Below are 25,557 nucleotides of genomic sequence, written 5' to 3'. Positions count from 1 at the left end.
GAAGATTGAGGGGGGATCTGATTGAAACGTATAAAATCCTAAAGGGATTGGACAGGCTAGATGCAGGAAGATTGTTCCCGATGTTGGGGAAGTCCAGAATGAGGGGTCATGGTTTGAGTATAAAGGGGAAGCCTTTTAGGACTGAGATTAGGAAAAACTTCTTCACACAGAGAGTGGTGAATCTGTGGAATTCTCTGCCACAGGAAACAGTTGAGGCCAGTTCATTGGCTATATTTAAGAGGGAGTTAGATATGGCCCTTGTGGCTAGGGGGATCAGAGGGTATGGAGGGAAGGCTGGTGCAGGGTTCTGAGTTGGATGATCAGCCATGATCATAATAAATGGCGGTGCAGGCTCGAAGGGCCGAATGGCCTACTCCTGCACCTATTTTCTATGTTTCTATGTTTCTATGAGAGAAACCACAGTGCAATGGAGATAAGATTGGAAGGGGGTCTTTAGCATCGTGGTTAATCTCTGAACAATGCTCCTATACCTCCCTTTCTCCATATCCCAAAATACCCTGAGTTCACAGATTCAGAATTAACACTTGACCTAACGTTGGTTAGTGTGTCTGGTTAATGTGTTCCACATGCTGGAAATGGGCTTATTAAGTTCTCCTTCTTCTCCTTTGGCCCTACTCCGGCTGAAAAGAGCTCCAAATTTCCACCACACTGTGTGCGGATGAGTTTCTAGTAAATTGCTAGAGGGGAACCTATGGAGTGGAATATAAACAGTTAAGGTTTCAGTCCTGATGGACTGAAGAAGATTCCCCTCCTCCTGCTTTTTCTCCCATGGTCCACTGCCGTCTCCTATCAGATTCTTTCTTCTTCAGCCCCTTAACATTTCATTCTATCACCTCACAGCTTCTCACTTCATCCCTCACCCTTCCCCCTCACCTTGTCTCTCCAATAACCTACCAGATTATACTCCTCCTTCTCGACCCTCTTATATCCCGGCTTCTTCCGCCTTCCTTTCCAGTCCTGCTGAAGGGTTTCAGCCCAAAACGTCAACTGTTTATTCCTCTCCACTTCGTGGATGTTGCCTGACCTGCTTGTTCCTCCAGCATTTTGTGTTTGTTACTCTAATATCCAACATCGGCAGAATCTCTTGTTCTAGAGACATCGCTGATGCTGGAATCTGAACCTACTGGAGGAACTCAGTGAGCAGCATCTGTGGGGAAAGGACTTCTGACGTTTTGTCCCTCCACCATCTCACTCTGGCTCTGTCCCTTTCCAGTCCTGATGAAGGGTTTCAGTCCAGAACATCGACTGTTTATTCCCCTCCACAGATACTGCCTGACCATCTGAGCTCCTTTGGTATTTTATGTGTGTTCCTCAAGATTTCCAGCATCTGTAGAATATCTTGTGTTTTTTAATTAATTTGACTTTTCCCATTTTATAAGTCCTTCCCTCTACTCTGAGACTCCCCAGTTAGTGGATGGGATTCCTCTCCAAATACTAGAAACAGCAGTTGAGCAGTTGAAGGTTTAGGATAACATGTAGATAGATCGATGGATTGATGCAGCAGGATGCAATGAGATTCTTTGCTCGTGTAGCGCTCACAGTAATACATGGTAAATACAACTATTACGTTTAATTCAGCATTTACAGTAGAAGCTCTTTGACTGGCAGTTGGAGGACAGGAAAATGGAGGACTATGTGGGAGGGAAGGGTTAGATTGTTCTTAGAGTAGGTTAAAAGGTCGGCACAACATCATGGGCTGAAGGGACTGTACTGTACTCTTCTGTCCTGTTCTGTGTTCTATGTCCTGTGTCCTGTGTCATGTGTCCTGTGTCCTGTATCCTGTGTCCTGTGTTCTGTATTCTATATTCTGTGTTCTATGTTCTATGCAAATACAGCTGAATGATGCAAAGATTGTACTGCAATGTGAAACAGAGCAAAAACAAATTCTAAAATGGCAATAACGTAAGAGATAGAATTAAGATAATGACAGTACCACTGGGAAGGGGATGGGAAAAGAGTGACCAGTTCAGAAGTTTTTGTAGCAGTGGGGGAGAAGCCATTCCTAAGTCTGATCATTTGCCCTTTTAAACTCCTGTATCTTTCCCCAAAAGGTAGAAGATAGAAAAGGGAAATGGCCAGGGTGGCAGGCACCATGGCAATGCTGTTAGCCCTCCTGTGGCAGTGCGCTATACAGATGGAGGATCTGACAGAGGATGACGTGCCAATTTATGATAGAACATACATTCCAGATAAAGAACATTCTCCATAGGAGGTGTTAACTATACTTGACTGGACTGCACCTAGTATGGTTACCTGGTTTACTCTGGGTTAAGAGGTCCACGTGCAGAATTATCTTTATAGTAGTAGTCATACTTTATTGATCCCGGGGGAAATTGGTTTTCGTTACAGTTGCACCATAACTAATTAAATAGTAATAGAACCATAAATAGTTAAATAGTAATATGTAAATTATGCCAGTAAATTATGAAATAAGTCCAGGACCAGCCTATTGGCTCAGGGTGTCTGACCTTCCAAGGGAGGAGTTGTAAAGTTTGATGGCCACAGGCAGGAATGACTTCCTATGACGCTCTGTGTTGCATCTCGGTGGAATGAGTCTCTGGCTGAATGTACTCCTGTGCCCACCCAGTACATTATGTAGAGGATGGGAGACATTATCCAAGATGGCATGCAACTTAGACAGCATCCTCTTTTCAGACACCACCGTGAGAGAGTCCAGTTCCATCCCCACAACATCACTGGCCTTACGAATGAGTTTGTTGATTCTGTTGGTGTCTGCTACCCTCAGCCTGCTGCCCCAGCACACAACAGCAAACATGATAGCACTGGCCACCACAGATTAAAGAAATAAGGTTTATTAGTCACTTGTATATCAAACTGTCAAAACAACCAGCTCAGTCTGAGGAAGTGCTGGGAGCAGTCTGCAAGTATCGCCTTGCTACCAACACCAACATAGCGTGCCCACAACTTACTAACCCTAACCTGTACACCTTTGGAATGGGGGAGGAAGCTGGAGCACTCACAGAAAACCATGCAATCACAGAGAGAACGTACAAACAAACAGTGACGGGGATCGAACCCTAATCTTACAGTAGCAGTAATGCATTGCACTCTCTGTTTTGCTTCCATGCTGCCCAAATAACACACCATGATGGACCAAATGGCCTTCCTTTTGCACAGTATTAAGCTTTGAAATGGCTTCAGCTGGTTCTTCTAACAACTGGACCAGTTACATTTTATAAATAAGATCCTTGCATGATGTAACCCCATTTATGAATCTAATGGATGTGATCTAGTGCAACCCATGAGTTCTAATGCACGCTTAATCATTTTAACAGGTTCCCATCTGAAAAAAAAAACATGTTCAAGGGTCCAGGATCCAAATGAGTTTTTGCATAATTGTAAACTGCCGCAGGTTCTGCAGGAACTGGGATGCACTGGGCATGTTTTAAGGAATCAGAATCAGGTTTAATATCGCTGGCATATGTTGTGAAATTTGTTGTTTTGCAGCAGTGATACGTTGTGATACATAATCATAAAAACTGTAAATTGTAGTATGAAGCATATATATTAGAACATAAAACGTAGATATTTACAGCACATTACAGGCCTTTTGGCCCACAATGTTGTGCCAACCATGTAACCGACTCTAGAGAGCCTAGAATTTCCCTAGAGCATAGCCCTCTATTTTTTCTAAGCTTCATGTACCTATCAAAGAGAATCTTAAAAGACCCTATTGTGTCTGCTTCCACCACCGCTGCCAGCAGTGCATTCCACACACCCACTACTCTCTGAGTGAAAAACATACCCCTGACATCCCCTCGGTACCTATTTCCAAGCACCTTAAAACTATGCCCCCTCGTGTTAGCCACTTCAGTTCTGGGAAAAAGCCTCCGGCTCTCCGCACGATCAATGCCTCTGATCATTTTATACACCTACGTATTGATCCACGCTCTAAGTTCTTAATTTAAAAAGTTAAATTAAATAGGTAGTACAAAAAGACAAAAAAAAAGTGGTAAGGTAGTGTTCATGGCTTCAATGTCCATTCAGAAATCTGATGGCAGAGGGGAAGAAGATGTTCCTGAATCGTTGAGTGTGTGCTTTCAGGCTCCTGGGCTTCCTTCCTGATGGTAGCAATGAGAAGAGAGCATGTCCTGGGTGATGGGATCCTAAATGATGGATACCGGCTTTTTGACGCATCAGTCCTTGAAGATGTCCTAAATGCTGGGGAGGCCAGTGCCCTTGACGGACCAGGCTGAGATTACAACTTTCTGCAGCTAATTTGGATTCTGGGTAATGCCCAGCTCACCCCCCGCCCACCCAATACCAGATGTGATGCAGCCTGTTAGAATGCTCTCCACAGCACTTCCGTAAGACGTTGCAAATGTTCACATTATTTGCATGGCATTCAAAGAGACTCTGGTCGTTGGTTGCGATTGCAAATGCTTGGTCCCCGTAGGCCTTCCTGGGAAAGGAAAGTAATGGGGGTGGGGGAACACCTTGATCCATCTTGAAAAATATAAAGAGATTTGCAAAAATCAGATGACAAGAAAGATTTTTTTCCCTTTCGAACCACCTCGATGTACTTAGGTATACCATGCCCTGCAAGCAGAAACTTTTCACGGTTTCGCGGTACATGTGATATTAATAAACCAACATCTATCTACTTTTTTGTCTCATGGTCTGAAGACAAATGGAACACAATGCCATGGTTTAAGGCGCACTGGTCTGCCCTCAGGCTGTTTATAATTTTGAACACTGATGTTGCCATCCGCTTCTGTCTGTCAACAGAACTTGGCATGGACTGCGTGATTTTTCCATTTGGGAAATCTCTGCCTTTTCTGTGTGTATCCCTCATAAGAGAGTGTGCAACGGAATGTAGGCATCCTCCGAGTGAAATGGTAATGTGGACGTGGGGGGTCTTTGGAGAGAGATGAAAACACAGTTCCAAGACAGGGAATTTATGATGCATTGGCATGTTTCTGAATTTCCATCATCTGTGACTCACTTGTGTTTATAACTCTCTGATGCATCTAGCGTTGACTTGGGAAAATAGAGTTTATAAGATTATGAGAGGCTTAGACAGGATAGTTACTCAGCATCATGAACGTAAGGAGCTGTAGACTAGTAGACTTGGCTCAATACATCACGGGCATAACCCTCCCTCCATCGGTAGTATCTACAGGAGTCGCAGTATCAAGAAGGCAAGATCCATCTTCAAGGACCCCCACCATCTAGCCCCTGCTATCTTCTCACATCTACCATGCCATCTTCTCACAGTTTTCATCAGACTGGAGGTTTAGAAGCCTGAAGTCCCACACCTCCATGTTCAAGAACAGCTAATTCCCTTCAACCAATCAGTTATTGAACCAAATGGCACAATGCTAACCAGTACAGTTTATCAACACTGGCACCCCTTTGATCACTGTACATAAAAAATGGACATTTTTTTTGTTCTAATTGTGTTTTCTTGTAAAATTTGTGTTTAATTTACTGTATGTTTACGTTTGTCTTGTGCATGATGCTAATATGTTGGTGTCGGAGGCATGACAACGCTTGAACAACCTTTGCTGATTTGACTAGACACAAACAATGCATTTTTCACTGTGTGTTTCAATGTAAGTGAGACAAGTAATCTTTAATCATTAATGTGCCAGTGATGAAGCTACATGCAGGATTTTCACTGCATGGTACATGTAAGTTATTCATTGCAATAGTGTATGTACTTGTGGTAGGGATTCAGATTTCTGGATCATTGGGACCTCTTCTGGGGCTGGTGTGACCTGTACAAAAAGGACGGGTTGCCCTTGAATCTGAGGGTGACCAATATCCTGGCGAGGAGGTTTGTTAATGCTGTTGGGGAGGGTTTAAACTAGATTTTCAGGTGGGGTGGGAACGGAAGTGAAGAGGCAGTGAAGAGGTTGGCGCACAAGTAGAGACAGCTTGTAGGGAGTTTGTGAGGAAGGATAGGCAGATGTTAGAGCAAAGGTGCACTCAGCCGGATGGTTTGAGGTGTGTCTATTTTAATGCAAGGAGTATCACAAACAAGGTGGACGAACTTAGATCGTGGATGAATGCATGGAACTATGACATTGTGGCCATTACAGAGACTTGGTTGTCTCAGGAGCAGGAATGGCTGCTGAGAGTGCCAGGCTTTAGATGTTTCAAAAAGAACAGAGAGGGAGGCAAAAGAGTTGGGTACAGGGCATTGATAATTAGGGATAGTGTCATGGCTGCAGGAAAGGAGGAAGTCATGGAGGGATGGTCTACTGAATCAGTGTGAGTGGAAGTCAGAAACAGGAAGGGGGCAATAACGCTACTGGGTGATTTTTATAGACCCCCCCCAATAGTAACAGGGATATCGAGGAGTGGATAGGGAGGTAGATTCTGTTATAGTACAATAATGATAGGGTTGTTGTGATGGGAGATTTTAACCTTCCTAATATTGATTGGCATCTCCTTAATGCAAGGGGATTAGATGGGGTGAAGTTTGTTAGGTGTGTTCAGGAAGTTTTCCTAATATTTCCTGATATGTAGATAAGCCAACTAGAGGAGAGGCTGTTCTTGATCTGGTACTGGGAAATGAACCTGGTCGGGTGTCGGTGGGAGAGTATTTTTGAGTTAGTGACCACAACTCTTATCTCCTTCACTATATAAGAGGATGCGCTGGAGCTTTTGAAAAGCATTAAGTTAGATAAGTCACCGAGACCGGATGAGATTTACCTCAGGCTACTTTGGGAAGTGAGGGAGGAGATTGCTGAGCCTCTTGCAAGATCTTTGTATCATCAATAGGGATGGGAGAAGTACCGGAGGGTTGGAGGGTTGCAAATGTTGTTCCCTTGTTCAAGAAAGGGAATATAGATAACCCAGGAAATTATAGACCATTGAGTCTGACTTTGGTGGTGGGCAAGTTGTTGGAGAAGATCCTGAGAGGCAGGATTTATGAACATTTGGAGAGACATCATTTGATTAAGGATAGTCAGCATGGCTTTGTCAAGGGCAGTTTCTGCCTCACAAGCCTAATTGAACTCTTTGAGGATGTAACAAAACACATTGATGAACGTAGAACAGTGGATGTACTGTACATGGACTTCAGTAAGGCATTTGATAAGGTTCCCGATGCAAGGCTCCTTCAGAAAGTAAGGAGGTATGGAATCCAAGGAGACCTTGCTTTGTGGATCCAGAATTAGCTTGTCCACAGAAGGCAAAGGATGGATGTAGATGGCTCGTGTTCTGCATGGAGGTCGGTGACCGGTGGTGTTCCACAGGGATCTGTTCTGGGACCCCTCCTCTTTGTGATTTTTATAAGTGACCTGGATGAGGAAGTACAAGAGTGGGTTTGTAAATTTGCTGATGACACAAAGGTTATAGGTGTTTTGGATATCTGGATAGTTGTCAGAGGTTACAGCGGGACATCAATAGGATGTAGAACTGGGCTGAGAAGTGGCAGATGGGCTTCAACCCAGATAAGTGTGAAGCGGTTCATTTTGGTAGATTGAATTTGAAGACAGAATATAATATAAATGGTAAGATCCTCGGCAGTGTGGGGGTTCTGAGAGATCTTGGGGTCCGTGTCGATAGGCCACTCAAAGCTGCTGCGCAGGTTGACAGTGTTATTAAGAAGGTGTATGGTGTGTTGGCATTCATCAACCATGGGATTGAGTTCAAGAGCCGTGAGGTAATGTTACAGTTATATAAGACCTTGGTCAGACCCCAGTTGGAGTACTGAGTTCAGTTCTAGTCACCTCTTTCCAGGAAGGACGTGGATGCTATAGAGAAAGGGCAGAGAAGATTTATAAGGACGTTGCCTGGTTTGGAGGGCATACCTTATGAGAATAGGTTGAGTGAACGGAGGATTCTCTTTGGAGCAATGGAGGATTACAGCTGACCTGACAGAAGTACATAGATGATGAGAGGCATTGATCGTGTGGGTCGTGTGATCGTGTGGCTTTTTCCCCAGGGCTGAAATGATTAACGTGAGGGGGCATCATTTTAAGGTGCTTGGAAATAGGTACTGAGGGGATGACAGGGGTAAGTTTTTCACACAAAGAATGGTTGGTGCGTGGAATGACCTGCTGGCGGCGGTAGTGGAAGCAGATACAATAGGGTCTTTTAAGAGACTCTTTGATAGGTACATGGAGCTTAGAAAAACAGAGGGCTATGGACTAGGGAAATTCTCGGCAGTCCCTAGAGTAGGTTACATGGTCGGCACAACATTGTGCGCTGAAGGGCCTGTAATGTGCTGTAAGTTTCTATGTTCTGTGTTGTTCTGTGATACAACATTTCACAGATCTACAGCCCCCCAAGTGAAGAGAAACACACACAAAATGCTGGAGGAACTTAATAAGTCAGGTGGCATCTATGGAGGGGAATGAGCAGTTGATGTTTCGGGCTGAGTCCCATCATCAGGACTGGAAAGGAAAGGGGCTGAAGGCAGAATCTGAAGGTGGCATGAGGGGAAGTAATCAATATGGTCCAGGTGACTTTTCTACCTTCAGAGCTTTCAGCTTCATAAGCACCTTTTCCTTAGTGATAGCAAGCTGGAAGGTGATAGGTGAGGGGGAAGGACGGTATGTGGGGGAGGTTGAAGTGAGAAGCTGGTTGGTGATAGGTGGAAAAGATAAAGGCTCAAGAAGAAGGAATCTGATAGGAGAGGACATTGGTCCATAGAAGAAAGGGAAGGGGTCGGGCGGGTATTCAGAGGGAGGTGCTGGGCAGGTTGTGAGGGCAGTGAGGGAGAAGAGAAGGGGTGAAACAGTCACCAGAATGGGGGAAGAACATAAAAATATGTCAAAGTTCAATTTTCAAAGTAAATTTATTATCAAAGTATGTATATGCCACCATATGCTAACTTCAGATCCAATTGTGATTCAAAAGTGTTTATGGGGGTGGGGTGGGGAGAAACAGATGTCTCTGAGTCAAGAAATTTCTCACCATTTCAAGCTTAGTTGGTTGCCCCCAGTTCCAGAGGTAAAAGTCTTTCCTCTTCCACCCCATCAGTCACGCTCAGCATCAATATGTGCGCCCACGTTCTTTTTAAACTTTGTGCAAAAAGTCCTCTGTGCAGCATTGCCTGAACTCTCGACCTTCCATCTTAGAAGAGAGAGCTCTGCCTGCTGAACCACGACTGACTTCAGAGATGGAGAATGGTTTTCATTTCCGAATGTTAGAAGCAATTGTTTTCTGCAGAATGTCACACAGGGTAATAAGTGTCAAGGATACCAGTGCATTTGAAGAACCACAGTTGTTTCAAAGCACTAAACCACTAGTGTGATTGCTTTTGGTGCGAAGTCATTGCTCTAACTTGAGAATTTTGGCACCTAATTTAGCCACAGCACATACCATTAACTGCAGTACAGTACAGTAGTGTTGCAGTTAGCATCACCTTATTACCTTGCATTACATTTCTGCCACAGTCTGTAAAGAGTTTGTACATTCTCCATGTGAATGTGTGGGTCTCCTCTGGGCGCTCCAATTTCTTCCCATGTTCCAAAGATGTAGAGTTAGTATCAGAATTAGAATCATATTAACTCTTCTCTGGCTTCCAGCCAGGTACAGGATCTTAACATACGTTTCAATGACAAACTCTGCCACCTTCATCGAGGATGATGCCTGGGCATGTCTAGTCCGGTGGTATTTATACCCCCATAGTCCATGCCTCTTGATTGGTTAGTCCTCACCCAGTCAGGTTTCTGCTGTCCCTATCTTGTTTACTATCAAATTCCAGTTCTTACTTAGAGTGAGACCTTCATCTTTGTTAAAATTCTTTCCTTCTAGTTTTATTTCAATGGCTTCCTTCACCAGGTGATCCCAAAAGCCGTTGGCATGTCACAGCAGTTTCATGCCGTCAAAGTCAATCCTATGACCATTGCAAAAGCAATGTTCTGCTACTACCAACTTATCCAGGTAACCAAAATGGATGCACCTCCTACGCTCTTTGATGCGGGTTTCCACCGTGTGTCCTGTCTGGCTGATATATGCTGCTCCACATTCATAGGGAATCATGTAATCACCAGCTGACCAGAGTTCCAGGTCACCTTTGACCCACATAAGTTATGAATTGAGCTTTCTTACGGATCTGTGGATGATATTCATCCAGTATTTCTTCAGGATCCTGCCGACCCTGCCAGAAAACATGGAAGCGACGGGTTCCTCCTCATTGTCAGGTTTCCTGGTTTTTCCTTTGGCCCTTATAAGGCCCTTATACCTCAACAATAACAGTCACCATCATGCCTCCCAATGTACTTTTATTAACTGTGCAAAAACTATTTTGGACCTGAGGAGTGTCCACGAGGAAATAAGATGATTATGCATGACATTCCTACAGAATGGCTGCAAGGTGAAGGAAAGCAATCGGGTCCAAGATCGTTTTTCAGAATTAGAATCAGTTTTAATGTCACCAGCATATGTCGTGAAATTTGAAGAACTGGGGGGAGATGATGGGAATATAAGGGAAATAAGTTGTGGAACAGTGGTGACGGGAATGCTTTGAGAATGAGCATAGGCTCAATGGGCCAAATGGCCTCATTCTATGTTGTCAGAATATATGAACGATTGTATCTCTGACAATGTGGCACTCTGATGTGAAAGCAGAAATGCTGTAAGAACTCAGTCTGTCAAAGAGAGGGAGATAAGAGGGTAACTTGAATTATCACATCTACTGTGAATGGAAACATTGAACAGTGAAATGCTTCATTAATGTCAACGACCAACATAGTTGGAGGACGTGCAACAAGATTAAAGATTAAAGATTATTGGCCCTACGTACACCGACACGTCAAAACATCTAGTGTCTGCGTTGTTTGCATCAAATCAAATCAAGGGTTCTGCTGGGGTCTGTCCGTAGGTGTTGCCACAATTCTGGCATCACCTTAGCATGTCCACAGCTCACTAGCCCTTTCCTTGCAAACAGTGGAGGTAATCAAACCCCGATCGGTGATCGCAGGCAGTGTAAAGCGATTGTGGTAACTGCTATGGTATCGTTTCAAGAAGTGCATGTGGAAAGAGAAACCAGTCCTAGGTCTGTAAACTCTTATGGCAGGGAGGTGACTGTCACCTGCTGCACGTGTATGAGATGCAGCCACATTCTGAACAATCTTGAAAAGCACTCACAGAATGTTGGAGGAACAGGCAGCATCTACGGAGAGGAATAAACGGTCACCATCTTGGGCCGAGTCCCTTCAGGCTGAGGCCCTGATGAAGGGTCTGGGACTGAATCATGAGCTGTCCACTTTCCTCCACACATGCTGTCTGACCTGCTGAGTTCCTCTGGCATTTTGTGTCTGTCGACCACACCTTGGGTATCGTTTACGGCTTGGGCACCCTGTCAGGGTAAAGGTCTCATGTCGTTAAGCGAGGCAAGGTACAAAGAAGATTTACAAGAATGTTGCCAGGCTTGATGGCCTGAGTTATTTGGGCCACATATAAGAAAGACGTACTGCTTGCTATTTTGTACATTTAATTGAACATGCCTCTTGGCGTATTTCATGTCACCAAGACCCGGAGGCATTTTCTGGTGATGGGATGTTGATGGATTGGTAGAATTGCTGTTCTATTCTGTAGATTACAGATTCTAGTGTATAGTTGCTGTGGTTTTAACGTTGCTGCGAAGTTCGGTGAGTTAATATTGAATCTTGGTGGATTTATGCTATGCTTAGGAAATCGTTCTATTTTCTTTGGCGGGATTTCATGTTTTTGTGGCTTGTTGGTGTAATTTGATACTTCGGGGTATAACGTTATAGTGTGCTTGTGTTTAGCCAGGTTATTACTAGTACTGGTGCAGAGTGCCCATTTTAAAGATGAAAGATTAGATTTGTTTGTTGTATGTACCTCGAAACCCACAGTGAAATACATTGTTTGCGTCAAGTCAAGTAGGCAAGGATTGTGCTGGGGGCAGCACGCATTTCTGACGCCAGTGCAGCACTCCCAGAATTCACTAACCCTAACCTGTACGCCTTTGGAATGGAGAACAAACACCTTAAAACAGTGTGGGAATCGAACCCCTATTATTGACTACCAGCTGGTGAAATAAAATGATGTGCTAATCACTATACCAGCGTGCCGCCTACGGTATTTTTTCACTGATTTCTATATATCATGTTTCCTTATGACATGCAAGGCCTTATTGGACCAAGTTACAGGGAGATGTTGGACAGGCTGGGTCTCTGTTCCTTGAAGCATAGGAGAATGAGGGTCAAGCTTTTAGAAATATTTCAAATTGTGAGTCTTTTCCCCAGGGCAGTGGAGTCCAAAATCATGGGGTAGATATTTAGGGTGAGAAAGGAAAGATTTCAAAGGGACCTGAGGGACAACTGTTTAATCACAACACAGCTGCCACAAAATAAAACAATTGCAGTGAAACAAGACCCTTTTCTCCCTCCCACCCACACAGACAGGACTCCAACCCCAGGACAGATACCTTTCGATGAAGGACCATGGGTTTTTATAACTATATTATGCTGTCAGGGCCACTGCCACTAAAAATCAGCTCTTTAAATCGCTGCTGCATTGGGCTTGTGGAAGCTAATTTAGAAACTTAACCACAAGGTTGCAACTTTGCCCCAAGTCCATGCTCGTTCATCTTGTGTTACTGATCTGTCATCAGCTTCCTGAGCGATGGCGCACTGCAGATCATTGTCGGGGTTGGAATCATTTTTTTCAGTCAGTGTGTGTGTTTATGTGTGGGTATTAGTGTGTGTCTGTATCCCCATGTGTGTATCTGTCTGCCTCTGTGTGTGTGTGTGTGTGTGTGTGTGTGTGTGTGTGTGTGTGTGTGGTTCTCTGCCCCTGGTCTCATCTCCTCTTCTGTGTCAGTTCTCGATTGTCCTCAAATGCCTGAACGCCTCTTTAAGTATCACCAGTGATCGAGAGTCCACAGTCTTTTAGAACTTGAAGCCCAGAGACTCAGCACTCACTGTGGATCTCAGATTGAAGTGATTAGCCCCAGAACTTGTAACCAAAGGTCTATGCAGTATTCTAGATGTGTGGAGATAGGTAATTACATTTAAAGAACAGCAGAAACAGACTGATAATGGCTTCACATCAGAATTACAGATATTGACAACATAGAAAGAGCCATTTGGTCAATACCCACAATATGCTGGAGGAACTTGGCAAGTTCTTCAATGGAGGGAAATGAACAGTTGACGTTTTAGGCCAAGACCCTTCATCAGGACTTCAGTAGACCATTAGTCTCGTTGACTCCGTCCTGGTTCTACATAAGAGCAATTTAGCTGGGCCCACTTATAAGGGATCAAGAGTTAAGGAACAGATTGCAGATCTGGTCAATGTAGGACACAACAGGGACTGACAATGGATCTGGGAATACAAATCTATACTTGCTTGATAGCTCTGGGCCTGTACTCGTTAGAGTTGAGAAGAATGAGAGGGGTATCTCATTGACACCTAAAGAATATTAAAAGTTGCCATAGTCCGGGGAGGGGTGGGGATAAGCTCCCATTATATATTAAATACTCCCAGTGGCGTTCATCTCAAATAGCCTCTGTCAACCAAGTCCAGTTCTCGGCCTTTGGGTGTGGATTAGCTACTAAGCTTCGTGGACCTGTTTATAACAGAGGAGGAGGAGGAGGAGAAGATGGCGGCACGACGCAGCTTGAGCGGCCACTCCGGTGAATGATATCTGTAATCTGTCAAGTAGGGTGCCGTGCACAATCCTGATCTGATGGAGACAGACGTGAGGGAACTGAGGAACATCTGGAGAAACTTCTGAAATGCCTTTTTCGCTGCCACTGTTACTGTGTGATCCAGAATCTCTGGCGGGGAAGGCCCTGAATCCTCGGCTTTGCTTGTTTCTCGGCGGCCGGGACGGGGTCAAAGTGCACGGCAGGGATGGTGCTCGGTGCTTGGTGTCGAAGGGCTGGTCGCAGGCTCGAAGTTTTCGGACGGACTCAGAGTCGGCTGTGGTCGGGTGTTTCCAATACATCGACAGTTGTCGGTGCCTGGAAGTTTATTGCAGAGAGAGTTTCTCCCTTCTGCCGCCTGCTATCGGGGACTATCGGGAGTCGATCAGAACTTTGAGACTTTTTCTTACTGTTCCCATGGTCTGCTGTTTATCAAGTTATGGTATTGCTTTGCACTGCTGTAAATATATATTATAATTATGTGGTCTTGTCAGTGTTAGTCTTTGGTTTGTCTTGTTTCTTTTGTGATATCACTTTGGAGGAACATTGTATCATTTCTTAATGCATGTATGCATTTCTAAATGACAATAAATGAGGACTGAGAGTCTAATCTAATCTAATATCAACAGGAGAACAGTCAAGGTGTGTTACTGGTGCCTTAAAACCAGTTGCTCCGGGCAGATGAGGCTCATCAGCTGTGGTTGGCAGCTCATCAAGGAGAAGGAAAACTCTGACCTTAAACCTCTGCTGCCTTGTGGCTATACCCACTCACAGGGAAGGCTTCAGGAAAAATCCAGAGCTGGAATCCCTAAGGCAGTCGACGTAGGGTTCAATGCTGATTGGGAGATCATGTGGCACCGCTGTATCGGTCCCTGCTGTCCCTTTGGATTCATCAGCTGCGTGGAGAGGGGCAGCCTGCTACATGGGTAAGAGTTTCCTCTCCATATCGTACTGCCTTGCGTTCTGGCTTACGTATCACGTAGACAGCTGGAATACAACATCGTTGGTTGACCCTGATCAACAGAGGGCCTTGACCGTGACTCCTTCCTGTATTAATTTATCTACGACAACACAGTGCAGTTCTTTCATAAAAGTCCAAGTCTGTCACCCTATTGGCTTGTGTTTCCCTGGAGTGCAGGCATCCATCTTATCTACGTAACCAAAATCCATTAAATTCTGGACTTGTAAATTCAGTAACAATGGCTCTTCTGTCAGATTATAAATGAGAGCTGTCTGTACTTGCTGCAGACTTTAGCTGTAGCAGATGCTTCTCTGAGAAGTTACTAATAAAAGGAAAAAACCCGACAACTCTTTTTAACAAGTGCAATGGTATTACTAAGCACTGCCTTGAGCGGGTTACATTCCTGCTTTATGCCATCACTGTAGCAGAACTTAATGATGTTATTTTGGTAGGAGGCTTGCAGAAAACCCACCAGACTACATTTTTAAATTAAAATACTTTGCCATGAATTTTACATATGCGTACAACAGTACGACTGAGTACATGTCCTTCAGCCTGTGATGTTGTGGCAATTTTTAACCTACTCCAAGATCAATCTAACCCTTCCCTCCCACAGAACCCTCCATTTTTCTATCATCCATGTGCCTATCCAAGAGTCTATTAAGTGCCCCTAATCGTGCACCAACCTGGTGATCAACCACTATGCAAAAGACAATAAACCATGCAAATACAAAAAGTAAAAAAATAATAGTTATAAATAAATAAGCAATATATATTGAATGATCTCTCTGTGCTCAAGGAATGTGTTGATGTATTAGCAGATGTCCTGACAGACATTTTCAACACCTCCCTTAGTCAAGCTATTGTCCCCAGTTGCTTCAAAACCTCCACACTCATCCCTGTAGCAAAGAAATCAGTTGTAGCCTGTCTGAATGGTTACCGTCCCTTTGCCCTGACCCCCCACAGTGATGAAATGTTTTGAACGGCTTGTCAAGCCTCATATCACAGCCAGCCTCCCCTCATCGCTGGATCCTCTACAGTTTGCTTATCGTCCAAATCGCTCTACGGAGGAGGCAATATCCACCATACTGCACACAGTTCTCTCTCACTTGGACAACAAAGACACTTATGCCAGAATCCTGTACGTTGATTTCAGTTCAGCGTTCAATACCATCATCCCGCAGAGACTAGTGGAGAAACTGTCGCTGCTTGGCCTTAACACTGCCATGTGTAGCTGGATCCTGGATTTCTTGATGGAGAGACCACAGTCAGTCCGTGTTGGCAGGAACATCTCCGACTCCATCACACTGAGCACTGGATCCCCACAAGGCTGTGTGCTTAGCCCATTGCTGTTTACACTGCTAACACATGACTGTGCAGCCAGATTCAAGGAGAACCTGATCATTAAATTTGCAGACAATACCACAGTGGTGGGGCTCATCAGCAAAAATGATGAAACTATGTACAGGGAGGAGGTCAAACACCTAGAGAGCTGGTGCAGGGATAACAACTTGATGCTTAATGTCACCAAAATCAAGGAGATGATCGTCGTTTTCAGACGGTCTCAGCCTGAGCACACACCCCTCAGCATCAGCGGCTCCACAGTGGAGAGAGTGGAAAACATCAAGTTCCTTGGGGTGCAGATCTCGGACAATCTCACCTGGTCCAGGAACACCACTGGGATTGTGAAACGGGCCCAGCAGAGATTGCACTTTCTGAGGAAGCTTAAACAAGCATCACTCTCCACTTAACTACATTCTACAGAGGCGTGGTTGAGAGTGTACTCACCTTTTGCATCACAACCTGGTACTCCAGCTGCAGTGCTGTCGACAAAAAAGCCTTGCAGAGGGTGGTTAGGGGAGCAGAGAAGGTTATTGGGGTCTCCCTACCTTCTGTCCCATACCTCTTTCAGAGTCGATGCCTCCAGAAGACACGGTACATCATTAAAGACCCCTCACACCCTCTCCATGAACTGTTCATTCTTCTGCCATCAGGCAAACATTACAGGAGCATCAAAACTAAAACCACAAAGCTACTAAACAGCTTCCTCCCACAGGTAGTCAGACTGCGAAATAGCTGCTCTACCTGACTCTGCTTTGGACACTTTTAACTTGCACTGGACACTTATAACTTGATTTTAACTGACATGTGGCTGTTGTGTTTTACTATTTATTGTTATGTTTATTATTTAGTGTTGCATTTGTTATGTTATGATTGCACTGCTCCTGAGAAACGTTGTCTCATTCTGCCCTGCAGAGCTGATGTACGGTTAGAATGACAATAAAGTTTTTTGAATCTTTGAATTTTGAATCTTTAATGACTCTATCTCATTATCTCACGTTCTCATTACCTATTGCTATGTATTTGTTTACATTTGCACAATTTGGTGTTTCCTGCACTCTAGTTGATCTTTACAGTGATCCTGTTATAGTTACAATTCTACTGGTGGAATACTCAGCAAATCTATAGGATAGTAACTATAACAGGATCAGTGTAAGATCAACTAGAGTGCAGGAAACACCAAACTTTGAAACTTTTAAATTTTTAAAAATTTTGACATGCAACAAAACAACAAAATCCAACAATTATAAATTAGAGGCTGAAGGACGAATATGGAATAAAATTGGCATAAATAAATACCAATATGTATTTAAGTGTAAACAGTATTGTATGTGCCTGTGCAGCAACTGCATGCAAGATTTTCATTGCACTGTGACATGCCAGCTACCAGGAGATGAGTGCTGTGGCAGACTCATTGTCGTCGTCATTATGAGCCATGTCATATGACATGGCGATCGTGGTCTTTCCACGACCGTGATTGTTCTTGGCAAATTTTTCTACGGAAGTGTTTTGCCATTGCCTTCTCCTGGGCAGTGTCTTTACAAAATGGGTGAATCCAGCCATCTTCAGTACTCTTCAGAGATTGTCAGCCTGGCGTCAGTGGTCACGTAACCAGGACTTCTGACGTGCACCAGCTGCCCACACGACCATCCACCACCAGATCCCACGTGACCTTGATCAGGAGGACTGAGCAGGTGCTACACCTTGCCTAAGGGTGACATGCAGGCTAGCGGAGGGAAGGAGCACCATAATGAAATGGTGGAGCAGACTGGATGGGCCAGGTGTCCTAATTCTGTTCCTATATCTTATGGTCTTACATCTCCTTTGGTAGAAACGTATCTCCACCAGAGATGCCATGATTATATTGAATGGGGGGAGGAGGAAGGCTTGAGGTGCTGAGTGGCTTTCCTCCTCCTCCTCCAACTTTGTGTACTTTATGTCGGGCAGTTCTGCCCGGGTTTGTTCCCCAGCGTGCAAAGGTGATCAAGTAAAACCTGAACAGACAGTGACTGAAGCCTCTGGCAAAGTGGTGTGGCATTAATGTTTTGTTTAAATTAAATGAAAAGTCTTGTTAAGGAAATAGCATCCAATGGAAACTCCCTCAGGCTTTTTTGTCCTGTGCTGGGATTTTTGTGTCCATTCACATCTTTGCCCCTCAATCATCAGGCTCTTGAACCAGAGGGGACAACTTGGCTCACCTTCACTCACCTCATCACTAAACTGCTCCACAACCTATGGACTCAATTTCAAGAACTCTTCACCTCAGGTTCCTGATATGTTTTTGCTTATTTATTTATTTTTTATTTAAATTTTGGTTTTTTTAAATTTAAAGTTTGGTTTTCTTTCTCTCAACTTTCTGAGGAGGCGGATGACAATCCAATCGGAGAATAATATGGAAATTGCGTAACATTTGGTTTCGCTTGCAGTTTATAATATTTGCATATTTGTGATCATTTTCTCTCATTTCCTTTTAAATGTCAACGTTGTTTATATTGTTTATACATTGTATAACACCTGAAACAAGTTCTCGGGATCTGCATCACTTGAGGGATCGTGTCAGAAAATTCTGTGGGGAATGGGGTAATTGTTTTTTTTAAGCGTGTCGTACCAGTCATTCAGCCATTCCATTCTTGTCTGGCACATGGTGTCAGGATTAACCTGCCATGCTATGAACATTCCGCACTCAACCCTTGTATTTTTATGTATGTCAGCCAGCCCGACACTCAACCCGGCACGGATGGAAAGCCCGACCTGGATTCGAACTCGGGAACCCTTGCTCCGGAGTACGGTGCTGATCTCACTGCGCCACCAGCCGGCCGGGGTAATAGTACTAGGAGCTGATGTTAGTATTGTGTGTTCCATGATCACCACAATGATCTTAAGGAACAGAGTACATCTGTCCAATCATCCCTGAAGACTGTGGTACTGGAGCTTAACCTGTAAGACTTATAGGAACAGAATTTAGGTCCTTCAGACCATCGAGTCTGTTTCATTATTTGCTTATGGCTGATTTATTTTCTCTTTCAACCCCATTACCCTGCCTTCTCCCTGTCACATTTGACACCCTTACTAATCAAGAACCAATCAACCCTCAGTTTAAATATACCCAATGACTTGGCTTCCACAGCCGTCTGTGGCAATGAATCCTACAGATTCACCACTCTCTGACTAAAGGAGATCCTCCTCATCCCTATTCTGAAGGAACGTCCATCTGGTGCTAGACTCTCCATGTTCACTCTATCTAAGCCTTTTGAAACTAATTATGTTTCACTAAGATCCCCGCTCTTTCTTCTATGACAGGTGTTCCCAACATTTTTTAGGGGTTGACCCCAGGTTATGAACCCCTGATCTGGGAGATACATATGAAGATTCTCAGCCTGAAACATCGACTGCCCGTTTCACTTCACAGATGCTTCATGTGTTGCTCCAGATTCCAGCATCTGCACTCTCTTGTGTCTCCTTATTTGTCTCATTGGCTGGGGCATGAGACACAAGAGAAGGGAGACTGAGATCTAGATTTATGAACCATTATTTAGGCTACCTCTGGAGTATTGTGTGCAGACCTGGTCGCTCCATTGTAGGAAAGGTGTTCAAAGTTCAATATTCAAAAGTAAATTTTTTATCAAAGTGTATTGTGCAAAAATATTAGGCACATATATAGCTAGGGGGTCTAATACTTTTGCACAGTACTCTACTTCGATAATAAATTTACTTTGAATATTGAACTTTGAACATCTTTGTATTAGTCAACGTGGAGCAGAGAGTGAGTTTGTAAATCTAGCGGGAACAAAGGATGTTGGGCATGGCCAGGCTGGAGCACCACGGGAGGGATGCAGAACAGGTAGCAGAGAAGGAATGCAAGAGGCAGGGGGTAGCGTGGGCGCAGGCACACCCAGCACTGAGACACCAGACAGGGTCATTTGATTCTAAGCAATTTGTTTATTGATCATTACAGAATGTCTCTCTGGTGCTTCCTGCTCCTTTCCCCCTTTTCCCAACCATGATCCCCCTCTCCCTGCCCACTTCCCACTCTCAATCCACAATAGAGACCCATATCAGAATCAGGTTTACCATCTCTCACAAATGTCATGAAATTTGATTTGTTGTGCAACAGTTCGATGCATAAAATTACTACTGTACAGTGCAAAATTCTTAGGCCCCCTAGCTACTAATGTATGCCCGAGTCTTTTGAATAGTACTGTACATATACTTTACAATATTCTATGTTGAGATTCATTTCCTTGCAGACGTTCAAATGAAATATGAAATACAATTGAATTTTATGAAGAACTATACATAAACAGACAAGGAGTGACAAACTATGCAAATAAGTATGATACTAAGAACAGGAATTGTAAAGTGTCCATGATAATGATCAACAGGTCATAGAATTGGTTTAGAAGTGAATGAGGTTATTCATGCCGGGTCAGAGGTCTGCTGGTTGCAGGTAGTAACTGTTCCTGAACCTGGTGGTGTGGGACCTAGGTCTCCTGTACCTCCTGCCTGATGACAGCATGGGTTGATTGCGTTGAGTGTGCAGATGAGATTCACCAGGATGGAGTGTTTCTGGCATGTGGAGAGACTAGATAGGCTGGGTTTGTTTTCCTTGGAGCAGAAGAGGCTGAGGGGGAACCAGATAGAGGTAAAGGCAAAGTCTGGAAGGACCTTCAAAAAATTGTTCATTCTGTGGAATAATTGAAACTCTCTGCTCAGAGTAGAGGTCTTGTGATTTGAAAAATATGGAGCAATATTACATTTCAAGAACAGGTCAGTTGACCCAAATAATTGCCCTAATGTTAGTCATAGCATCATACAGCTTGGAAATTGGACCTTTGGCCCATCTATGCCATGCCAACCAAGATCCCCATCTACGTTGGTCCCATTTACCCACATTTCAAGATTCAAAGTTCAAAGTAAATTTATTATCAAAGTATGTATTTGTCATCATATACAGCCCTGAGATTCGTTTTCTCAATACTAAATAAATCCATAGAATAATAATAGGCATCCGTTAGTCTCGTGAGACCATGGATTTGCGATTTGGAAGGTTTCCAGGGCGCAGGCCTGGGCAAGGTTGTATGGAAGACTGGCAGTTTCCCATGCTGCAAGTCTCCCCTCTCCACGCCACCGATGCTGTCCAAGGGAAGGGCACTAGGGCCGATACAGCTTAGCACCAGTGTCATCGCAGAGCAATAAGTGGTAAAGTGCCTTGCTCAAGGACACAACACGCTGCCTCAGCTGAGGCTTGAACTAGCGACCTTCAGATCACTAGACCGATGCCTTAACCACTTGGCCACGTGCCAACACCATAGAATAATAACCATAACAGAATCAATGAAAGACCACACCAACTTGGGCATTCAAATAGTGTACAAAAGTCAACAGACTGGGCAAATCCACAAAGAAATAATAATAATGACAAATAATAATAATAATAGTAAAAGATAAGCAATATATATCAGGTACATGAGATGAAGAGTCATTGAAAGCGAGTCCATTTGTTCTGGGAAAATTTCAGTGATGGAGCAAGTGAAGTTGAGTGAAGTTAGCCCCTCTGGTTCTAGAGCTTGCCAGATAAATGGGCTATCGCGAAGACTTTTCCCTAAAATTTGTTCCTTCGTACTTTGCGCACCATCACCAGGGCATTCCTGCTTCTCATTACTACCATCAGAGAAGAGGTGAAGGAGCCTGAAGACATACACTCAGCATTTTATGAACAGTTTGTTCCCATCTACCATCAAATATCTGAATGGACAATGAACCCACAAACACTATTTCTATTCTTTTTTGCACTAATTATTTAATTTAATTAATATATATTTGTTACTGTAATTTATAGTGCATATTATGTATTGCACTGTGAAACAACAAATTTCACAAAATGCACTCAGTGGCCACTTTATTAGGTACACCTGTACACCTGCTCATTAATGCAGATATCTAATCAGCCAATCATGTGGCAGCAACTCAATGCATGAAAGCATGCAGACTTGATCAAAAGGTTCAGTTATTGTCCAGATCAAACATTGTAATGGGAAAGAAATGTGGTCTAAGTGACTGTTGGTGCCAGACGGGGTGGTTTGAGTATTCAGAAACTGCTGATCTCCTGGGATTTTCACACATGGCAGCCTCCAGAGTTTACAGAGAATGGTGTGAGAAATAAATAGTATCCAGTGAGAAGTGAGAGGCAGTTCTGTGCCTTGCTAATGAGAGAGGTCAGAGGAGAATGGTCAGACTGGTTCAAGCTGGCAGGAAGGCGACAGTAACTCAAGTAACCATGCATTACAACAGTGGTGTGCAGAAGAGAATCTCTGAATGCACAACATGTTAAACCTTGAAGGGGATGGGCTACAGCAGCAGAATACCATGAGCATGCTCTCAACGGCTACTTTATTGGGTACAGGAAGTAGCTAACAATGTTTCCATTAAGCGTAGATACATCGGGTTGAATTAGATTTGTAGTTGCAAGGTAACATAACAAGGATCTCAGCTGAAATAACAGAAAGAATTCCTCCAAAGTTAGCAACGTTAGCAACTTGTTGGCTGAGCTATGTAGTTATGCTTAGAATGAGTGGGTGAGCGGAATATTTGACTGCAAATGTGAACGTCACCTCCCCTTTGGAATGCCAACAAATCATTCTACTGACAAATTGTTTCTGTGTGTTGCTTGTGTTTTAATTGTGTGCTGTAGGATGTCCCGCCAAGCTAGGCTGTGGCGCGTCTGCCGAGGAGGGAGCTTCTGGAGATCTCTCTGCTGTCTGACTGTTGTCGTGAGCTGTCTTGGCCACACAGGTAAGCACGTGTCTTCACCCAAACAGACAGAAAATAAACAATCTCAGTTTTGATTGCTTCATTAATGTTACTCAACTTTATTTATTATGCCAAATTTTTATTTTAATGCTTTTATGATTTTTAAGTATTATTTAATTTACATCTTTATTTTTTTCTGCTAAAGTCAATAGCCCAAGACCTGTTGTGGTTGGTAATGTTACAGACTGATTATTTCCAGTGTTTTGATGACATTCCACTGTCCTAGAGTCATAGTGCAAAACAGCACATGCTGAAATATTCTTCTGAATAGTCCTTGGACCAACACCTCTACACTCCATCTATGCCTCTCCCATCCATGTACTTATCCGAGCTTCTCTGAAATGTTGATATCGAACTTACATCTACCACTTCTGCTGGCAGCCCTTCCCACACTCAACCCACTTCTGAGTGAAGAAGTTCCCCCTCAGGTTCCCCTTAAATATTTCACCTTTCACCTTTAACCCATGACCCTTACCCAACCTTAGTGGAGAAAACCTATTTGCATTAACACTGTCTATACTCATGATTATTTGATACATCTATTGCACCGATTAAGCTGATTATATTAAAATGACAGATCTTCCACTGCGTTGGCTACAGAAAGTCAAGACAAACGGAACTTAGACCATAAGACCATAAGATTTTGAAGCAGAAATAGGCCATTTGGCCCATCGAGTCTGCTCTGCCATTCAATCATGGGCTGATCCAATTCTTCCAGTCATCCCCACTCACCTGCTTTCACCCCATACCCTTTGATGCCCTGGCTAATCAAGAACCTATCTGTCTCTGCTTTAAATACACCCAATGACTTGGCCTCCACGGCCACTCGTGGCAACAAATTCCACAGATTTACCACCCTCTTGACCAAAGTAATTTCTCCACATCATGGTTCTAAAAGGATGTCCTTCAATCCTGAAGTCATGCCCTCTTGTCTTAGAATCCCCTAAGAGGTGAACAGACCAATTATACTACAAAGACCAGTCTTGTTATATTGTACATTGTAACATTATTTTCCGCTATCTTCATTAGAAAATTCTACATTCACATTTACAAGGATGATGCCCAAAAAAAGTGTAATAACATCTGAATAATACTGACTGTCCTCGCCTGTGGGACCATGTCGAAAGCTTTGCTAAAGTTCAGTACTGTACAAAAGACCTAGGCACATGTAGCTATGGTGCCTCAGACTTTTACACAGTACTGTGTTTGTCAACGTGGAGCAGAAACCGAGTTTTTATAAACCTGGTGGGAACAAAGGATGTTGGGAATGGTGAGGGTGGAGCGCCCTGGGAGGGGTGTGAGGCAGGTGGCAGAGAAGGAGTGCCGGGGGTGGGGGGTGGTGCGGCTGCAGTAGGTTAATTGGTCATACCGCTTTAAGGTGGCAGGCATGCTGGTGTAGTGCTTAGCACGATGCCTTACAGTACAGTCGACCCGCCTCTGCGTGGTAGGAATTTGTACATCCTCCCTGTGATCAAGTGGGTTTCCCCCGGGTGCTCCAGTGTCCTTCCACAGTCCAAAGACTTACTGGTTGGTAGTGTAACTGGTCATTGTAAATTGTCCTGTGATTTGGCTAGGATGAAATTGGGGGATTGCTGGGCGGAACGGGTCGACGGGCTGGAAGGACTTGTTCCACTTTGCATCTGAATAAATAAATAAAATAAAATAAAAGTTTAAATTGATTACAGATAGAACATAGAACATAGAACATACAACCCCTACAACATAGAATATTAAAGCACAGTGCAGGCCTTTCGGCACACATCGTTGTGCTGACCTTTTACCTACTCTAAAATTGATCCAACCCTTCCCGCCTGCATGGCCCTCCATTTTCCTGTCATCCATGTGCCTATTTAAGAAATGTCCCTCAGATGTCTGCCTCTGTCATGACCCCAGTCAGGGCTTTCACGCACCCATGTCTCTGTGTAAAAAAAACCTCTGACATCCTTCCCTATAATCTCCTTAAAATTATGACCCCTTGTGTTAGCCATTTCCACCCTAGGAATAAGTCTCTGGCTGTCCATTTGATTTGTGGATCAATGCCTGTGGAAAAACAACTGGCCAGAGGAATTTCTAAACACTGTGCAAATCACCATTGCCAACAACAGCAGGCCATAAAGTATTAGAAATTATTGTAGTACTGTTATCATTTGCAATGTGTGTTGACCTCGCGCAGTCTTATTTTCAGTTAATACCTTCTCTGCTTTTCTGCTTGTGTTGCTACCAGTTTATTCCACTGCTTTTCTTGCTGGCAACTGCTCCTTAAATATAATGACTAATCAGCAAACTAACATATGTGCATATTTTAAAATGGGCTCCCTGAAAAGCAAATCTGGTTGCATTTATGGCTCTTGCACACATTTTATATCATGATGTGACTCTAATCTCAGTCTTGCACACTTTTTTATCACTTGGTGCTCTCAGTATGGTAGGAGTTCCTTATCCTACTCTTCTTTCAGCCCGCTGAAAGATACTAGACCAAATATATCATGTAGACAGAATCAGATGTAATATCTCCTACATATGGTATGAAATTTGTTGTTTTGTCCAGCAAAACACCAAAGACTATAAATTACAACAAGTTTTATATATATGAAGGCATCCGTTAGTCTTGCGAGACCATGGATCTGCGCCTGGAAAGTCTTCACTCTCCAGGGCGCAGGCCTGGGCAAGGTTGTATGGAAGACCAGCAGTTGCCCATGCTGCAAGTCTCCCCTCTCCACAACACCAATGTTGTCCAAGGGAAGGGCATTAGGACCCATATAGCTTGGTACCGGGTGTCATCGCAGAGCAATGTGTGATTAAGTGCCTTGCTCAAGGACACAACAC

The 25,557-nt window shown here is 43.7% G+C and overlaps 1 protein-coding gene across 5 annotated transcripts in view; it reads left to right on the top strand.

Annotated features, from left to right (window-relative positions):
* adgrg6 (adhesion G protein-coupled receptor G6) overlaps window positions 1–25,557 on the top strand; it is a 188,770-nt gene that overhangs the window by 18,335 nt on the left and 144,878 nt on the right. For all 5 annotated transcript variants that reach the window (XM_063055459.1, XM_063055458.1, XM_063055457.1 and 2 more), the window contains exon 3: window positions 22,613–22,713. In XM_063055459.1, coding sequence (XP_062911529.1) covers window positions 22,614–22,713 — 100 coding nt within the window. In that variant the 5' untranslated portion in view covers window position 22,613. The remainder of the gene's footprint in view (window positions 1–22,612; window positions 22,714–25,557) is intronic.

This window comes from Mobula hypostoma, chromosome 8 (genome assembly GCF_963921235.1).
Source record: "Mobula hypostoma chromosome 8, sMobHyp1.1, whole genome shotgun sequence".
Classification (NCBI taxonomy): Eukaryota; Metazoa; Chordata; class Chondrichthyes; order Myliobatiformes; family Myliobatidae; genus Mobula; species Mobula hypostoma.
This window is presented reverse-complemented; position numbering and strand designations above follow the sequence as displayed.